At 47.2% G+C, this 7,131-nt stretch overlaps 1 protein-coding gene across 4 annotated transcripts in view; it reads left to right on the top strand.

Moving 5' to 3' along the window:
• The window catches only part of Txnrd1 (thioredoxin reductase 1), a 79,986-nt gene extending 73,420 nt beyond the window's left edge, over window positions 1-6,566 (top strand). For all 4 annotated transcript variants that reach the window (XM_028778068.1, XM_028778070.1, XM_028778069.1 and 1 more), the window contains exon 14: window positions 4,813-6,566. In XM_028778068.1, the coding sequence (XP_028633901.1) occupies window positions 4,813-4,875 (63 nt within the window). In that variant the 3' untranslated portion in view covers window positions 4,876-6,566. The remainder of the gene's footprint in view (window positions 1-4,812) is intronic.
• The last annotated feature ends 565 nt before the right edge of the window (window positions 6,567-7,131 follow it).

The following is a 7,131-nucleotide window of genomic DNA, read 5'->3' as shown; positions in this document are numbered from 1 at the left end:
TGTGTGCTCGTGCATTCTTACTGATTGCTGTTCTGCAGTTCATAACTGGTTGGTTTCTGTTTCCAGTTGTGTTTGTACAACTGAGCTCTTGGTTGAACATAATGTCAGCTTTCAAAAGACACAGGAAGGAAGGGGGATGAGGAAATGGCTCAATGGGTAAAGTGTTTTTTACATAAAAGAGGACCGAGCACTCTGGTGTGGTGGCATGCCTCTGTAACCCCAGTATGGGCAGGGTGGGGGTGGGAGTGGGTTGGGAGGGGTGGGTCAAAGGTCAGGGAATGAAGATCGAGATCTTGGAAGCAGGTTTAGTGAGAGACTCATAATGTAAGGTAGAAATCAACAGAGGAAAACACTTGAAGTTTCATGCCTCTGGCCTCCAGACAACCATGAGTGCACGTGTATGCACTAAAGCCATGAGTTTAATACCAGTGCTATACAAACTGGGTATAGCATACCAGGGTATGGTAGCATACGCCTGTAATCCTACCACCGAGGTCAGAGTCCTTCCCAGCTTCATTGTGAACTTGCACCCAGCATAGGCTACAGACCCCATACTTTAAATAAACAAAACCTCAGCCGTGGGAAAGCACTGCGCTTCTGTGTGTGTTGCATTTCTGCCATTAGGAATGGTGTCGTCCTCCTGATTGACATGTGCTAACCTGATCAGAAACATAGAATACTAAGGCTTTTCTCCAAACAGTCACGGCAGAGAGGTAGTGGGTCATGAGTCATAGACGCTGCTGTTTTTGACATTTAAAAATGTCAAAATAAAAAAAATTTTATATTCAGAAATTCTGAACATTGAAGAGTCTACATTAACACTGTTGATTTATTTAGAGACAGGGTTTCTTGGTGTAGCCTTGGCTGGCTGTCCTGGAACTGGCTTTGTAGACCAGGCTGGCCTCAGATTCAGAGATCCACCTGCCTCTGTCTCCTGCCTCCCAAGTGGAGCAGGTAAAAGCAGGTACACCATACCCTGCTGTGAGTCATTGTCTCGGGCCATGAACTGCCACAGACTGCCTACATGGGAAAGGTGCCCTTGGTTTTGTTTTTTTAGAGTCTATTAACAGTATCACAAACAGGCTTAATGTGAGGAAACAGAAATGAGGCTGGCAAGATGGCCCGGCAGTTAAGAGTTTATACAAACCCTTTTGCAGAGAACTAGAGTTCAGTCCCCAGCACACATGTCGGGGTTCACAGCCCCAGTAACTCTAGCTCCAGGGGAGCTTGCGTGCCCTGCACACACTTGGCATTTGGCCACATTGAAACAACAGAAATATATCTCCTCCCTGTTCTGGCCACGTTTTTCACCTGGAAATGTCTCCAGACTGCTTCAGTCCTACTGTGGGAAGGGAACTGAGGGGAACACGGGTATAGCGGAGACATTGAAGACAAATTTGAGTCAGTGTTGGCAAGACTCTGACAGACTGGCTACGTGAGGGCCTACTGTGTGCGCCAGGCACTTTGTTTTCCCTGTGTCAACTTCTCTGTTTCCTTTCCTAAGGAACCTGAGGGCAACATCTCCTGGTGACAGACAAGGATGTTGAGGACAAATTGCAGGGACTTGGCCCACGGTTGCCCAGTCTGAGTCGTGATTTTACTCAGCAACTGCTTTTCAGTGAAGTCTGGCACGTCTTAGCTTCTCAGCTTGGCTTGCAGCAAAGTTAGCTAAGCTAGGAACAGGAAGACCACTCACAAAGCCGGTAGGAGAGTGTTTGAGACTGTTGCAGCTCAGTTAGAGTCTGCTGCAGCTGAGTAGGTAGCTGTTCCTTCCCAGGTCCTTCACACACAGAAGGCACAGCTGGGCTGAAGGTTGCCTGGGTGTTTGCAGTGCATGGCAGAACAGTAGGTTCTGTTAAAACCACCTCAGGCTGGCTTTGTTGCTTTATTTTTCGTTCTTGCTGTGATTAGAAAGGATGAAATCAATCTTCTCCTTGATTAGAAATTAGAATTTTGGGGAAACAATGGGATAGAAATAAAGAAGAAGGGTCAGAAACTTGAGCCATTTGACAGTTGTAGCCAAGGGAAGCTTGGCGGCTAATTTACATACCTTTTAAATTCTCCTGTTCCTCATACATGTCATTGGATTTCACAGATGTCAATCCATTGATGGATTAGAAATAACTGTAAATTAGGAATGAATGGGTCCTGAGCTAGTGTGAAGTGGCAGCCTGGCCATCTGTTGCCTTGAAGCGGAACATGGAGGAACTCAGGAGACAGCACGTCCACTGTCACCTCAGCGGAGTGATTACCACAGACCCAGGCAGACTCTCCAGCTGCGAGTTTATCTTTATGCAGTGCAGCTTCCCTCTGGAACTTCTATAGGAAACTATACTTTTCTTCTGGCTGGGCTCTAGGAGTATCCCCAGAACCTGGAGGATCGGTGATACTCAGGGTGGGTCCAGCTAATCAACTTCACTTGTAAGGGAAAAAGTTAACACAGAGAGAGCATCCAGAGAGATCCCTTCAAAATGTCTCAAGTCCTAAAGTGCAGGCTACATCCGGTAGGAGAAGGAAGTTGGGGATTCCAAGCTGAGCCCAGCTTCAACTGCGCAGTGAGAGCTCTCTCCAGAAAACAGAACAAAGCCTGCCTTAAAATGCATCAAGAGCTGCTGTTTTGTTTTTTAATGTTCAGTACATTTCATTCTAAGAGAGGATGGGACCCTCCTGAGGCACCGCAGAGCCTGGGGCCAGGCTGGAAGGTCCCGGGCATGAGCTTTCAGCCCACTTGAGCCCTGTCCCTGTCTCGTGCTCCCGTGCTGCCCTCCAAGGTTGCTGTTCACAGATAAATATGTTTACAAACATTCTAAAGCGGGGGGGGGGGGTGTAGGAGAAATCTGTAAAATCAACCCTTCGATCTTTTCACCAGTCTGCCATCAGCCGTGGCTCAGCTTCCTCTTCTCAATAGGGAGCCGCCAGTGCAAAACATAGATAAAGGGCCTCTTTTAAAAAATATTCTCCCACTTCTTCATGGGCTAGTTCTTACCCACACCTCTTTCTAAATCTTTCTAAACACCAAGAAACAAAACTTGCAGGCTTCAGGAGCCAAGAGTCTGTTTAAATGCATGTTCGTTCCTTTTTCTTCTATCATCAACCCGGAGGAGAGCTTGTCTGATGGTGTCTTTAGTTATACACACTTCTGCTATCCTGACAGCCATTTTTAGTGTCCCACAGTGTCATACACCCCCCCCCCAATCCATAACGCCTGTCTTTTTAAACAAAGGAATTGTGTTCCTTTTCAGAAACAGTTGGGCTGGCTCACGGTGTGTTAGCATCGACTGTTGGAGTGCTAATGAGCCTTGTGGGCTTGGATGGGAGTGTGCTTTTCTATGCAGCTATGGAAGGGGTTTTACATCCTTACTAACAAAGATGAACTCTCTATTATAGTCCCTTGGTGTTGATTGTGAATTAGCCATATTTTAAGATTTAGCCTGTAAGCACTCAGGTCTGAATATTGGCAGTGCTGCTGCTCTGTTATAGTTACAGGAAAAGGCTGTGTCTACTCAAGGCTAGGCTAGAGCAAAGGCGTTTCTCGGGCTTAGAAATCCCCTTTCGTTCAAAGGATGCTTGCTGGATTCCGGTTGTTCTGGTCAGTGTACATCCAGATGACAGTGATTTCTTGCTCTTTTCTTCTTGTATTACATACGGTGTTCATCTGTGAACATGGGTGCTTGGAAGGCTAAGAAAGAAGGGAGAATTGTCGTGAGCTTGAAGTCAGTCTGGGCTACAGAGTCAGATCCTGTCTCAAATGGACAAATAAATAAATAAGTTAGTGTTCTAAGAAACCAATCTTTTCTTTTTTTTTTTTTTTTGGAAACCAGTGAAAATAGCATTTGGCAAAAAAAAAAAAAAGTCTATTCCAGAGTGTCAGCAGAGATCTATGCAGTCTGTATCTGCTTCCTCTGGGCGCCCTTCCTCATAACACTGTGGCCTTTGGTTAAGGAGACCCCGCCCGGCAGGGCAGGTGGAGCCTCCTGGAAATGGCGTGAAGGTCCCCAGGCCCATGCTGACATTTACTTAGAGGATGGAAACAGTCCACTGTTGCTAGAGTATATATAACCTTGTGGTAACTTCGTTAGGGGATGGCCTGGTGAGTGAACCCTGGGAACTTTACCAAAAAAAAAAAAAAAAAAAATTAGCTGAGAGGAGTTCAGCAGCCGCCATACTCTGCTTGTAGTAACATGTCATCGGGGAGGGGGAGGAGAGTGCTGGGCTGTCTGTGTGTGGCTCTGAGATCGCACACATCCTGTCAACATCAGCCCTGAGGACCTGACAGCAGAAAGCTAAGAGCTTTCTGGCCATTCTCATGTTGTCTTTGCGTCAGGGCGTGGCAGCCTATAAGGTGGCCGTGGTCTGCAGGGTCTCACTGCATCTCAGCTATGACCAGATAGCTGCAGAACAGGACGGGGTCACGACGACCCTGTCGAGAAAACCAAGGGGAGAAGGTGTGTGCGACCAACAAGAATTGCTACAGAATGAGGCAGTTAGTCAGTCCCCCAGCTCCCACATAGCGCAGCAGGCATCCTTTCCGTGGGCTGCAGTCTGTGAGTTGGGTTAGCTTCCAGTGTGTGAGAACCAGGGTAGAGAGTGCCTCTAACCACCAGATGTTTGCACACGTAGGAAACAGCTCATTTTAATACAGCTCCTCCTTTTATCCTCTGGAGAACTAGAGGATGTCTTTGGTTTTAATACTTGAGTTCTGTTTATTTTCCCTGTCACCTAAGTCATTTTAATGCATGTGGCGCATTTAACGCATGTGAACTTGTTTGCTCAGGAGTTTGAAATGCTCTGCCTTCTTCCTCTTTCCTGCAGATATTCACAACGTTGTCGGTGACTAAGCGTTCTGGGGGAGACATCCTCCAGTCTGGCTGCTGAGGTTAAGCCCCAGTGTGGATGCTGTTGCCAAGACTACAGACCATTGCTTTGCTTCCTTGCCCATGCCCAGGTGAAATTCAGAAAGGCTCTTGGGTCCTTGGCACCAATCCAAGGTGCTGTCCTAAGGCCACCAGGTCCCTGGGATCGTGTTTGTAGGAGGTGGCAGGTCGAAGGAGGCTGCAGCATCGCACTGGGGTCACCATGACAGACTCATACTTAACATTCGGCAGAGCATCACAGGAATGCGTCCATGAAGTCACCAGCCTCAAGCCCAGGTGGTGGGCAGTGACAGAAGAGCTGCCGATCTGTTGAGCTCCACCTTTCCCTGTAGATTGTCTTAGTCTCACTTTCAAGCTGTCTAATGTCACTTCTGTTTTTCTTTTTTCCTCCATGGGGTTAATGATACTAGAGACAGGGAACGTTAGCAATCGGTTTTTGTCATGACTGGACTCTCCACATCAGTCTTTCCTGTGTGGAAGGGGTGAAATGGCGTATGAGAGCCAAACCAGTTTATCCTGAGAAAGACGAATTACCCTGTGAGTGAAATACACTGTTTGTTTTTACTAACCTGTGTAGCATTGTCTCCTTTAATAAGTCTTATGTCCAAAATGAGAAAAACCACAGTCCACTTCTGCAAGTTTCCTGCAGTGTGCATCACTGTCGCTGCTTAGCTGTGGTGGTGGCGACTCGGCTAATCTACTTGAACTGTATTGCATGGCTCTTGACATAGGGGGCAACCAGCTGTAAATGTCTCTCCTGGTACAGTTGTCATCTGTTGGTCTAAGTGTGCTGAGACGGTTCTCAGTGGGAAATGCTTAATTTGCTTTAAACTTCTTGTTTTTGTGAGGTGGATTTAGTTTTAAGCTTGTGTCCCATAAGAACTGCATTTTCAGGCAAGTCGCTCTTTTCTGCACAGCATATACACCTTCTGAAGTAATTACTGTCATAACATAAGTTATTATTATTATCGAACACAGGTGGATGTGAAGGATTTTTCATTGAAAAGCTAGATGTTTTTTCTTTGTTCTGTTCAGTGAGCCCACAGGAACTCTGGTGGGACAGCCAGTGGTCGGCCAGCGTTGCTGCTGGCCGTTGACAGTGTAGTTTAGCTCCTAGGTTACGAGACCGAGAACACACTGGCTGAGGACTATACAAACCAGGTTTCCCACCACACACAGCCGTCAGGCCACCCGCCCTGGTCCTGTAGCTTCTTTTCTTACCCTCCCATCTGCCCGTCTTCACCTGCAGTACTGAATGGTGTTTCACAGTACCCTTCCGGGCCACCTCAGGGAATGGGTTTGCCTGGTGTCCAGCCAGCAGCACCTACCCTGTCCCACGAGGCTCCCTCACATCCCCCCATCCATGTGTTGAAGACAGTGGGAAGAGGGGAAAGGACCAGGGAACCAAGGGAGTTGACTGTTCAGTTTTATTTATTTATTTTTTTAAGGTTTTTTTTTTGTTTTCTCCCGTCTGCCAGTCTCTGAGATCAGAACAGACAGTGTAGGGTAACTGCCTAATCATGTGATTCTCTCAGTGGAATGAATTGTTCTGTCCCCACGAGAAGGAGTATACTTCATTGTTTATATATTCTGTAATCGCACAATGTACTGTAATGCAAATTCCAATTCCATGTATTTTTATTACAATTTTTCTGGAAAAAAATGTGAACCAATAAAAGGTGTTGACACACACGTGTGCCTTCTGACTGACTGGTGGTCTGGGCTTCTTTGACACTGCAGAGAGCTGAGTCACACCCCTGGCTTTGTATTGCAGGCTGAAGTCTGTCAATCTGTCAAATCTGTGGTGCCGTGCTATTGCCTGGGCAACATGAGCTGAGGGTATCCTTGCAGGCTGGTGGCTCTTCAGTTATGACTGGCCCATCCACCAGGAAGCAAAGCCAACCACACCATTAAATCACATTCTGAGTGTCCTAGCAACATGTCCATGGAGAACTGGTGCCTCTTGCTCCGAGTGGCTGTGCAGGTATGCAGTCTTCCTGTCCACCCAGCCCCTAGAAATGCAATCGCTGCGATTTCAGTTACATGTACAGCAGTGCTGATGTCACAGACCCTTTGCTCATGTGTCCTGTGCTGTATTAACATCCGCCATTAAGCAGAAGCCCCACTCTGTTAGTTCTTAGCAAGTGTCTTCTCAAAATGAATTTGCTTTTTTGGCCTGAGCAGCTGCAGCCTGCCATCAGTACCAGCTCCGTGAGAGGCCCCTGAAGCAGGCGCCAGGCACAGGGCTGGACACACA

This window comes from Grammomys surdaster, unplaced genomic scaffold (assembly GCF_004785775.1).
Source record: "Grammomys surdaster isolate TR1022 unplaced genomic scaffold, NIH_TR_1.0 322, whole genome shotgun sequence".
Taxonomy (NCBI): Eukaryota; Metazoa; Chordata; class Mammalia; order Rodentia; family Muridae; genus Grammomys; species Grammomys surdaster.
Note: the sequence above shows the minus strand (reverse complement) of the source record. Positions and strands in the feature narration are given on the sequence as shown.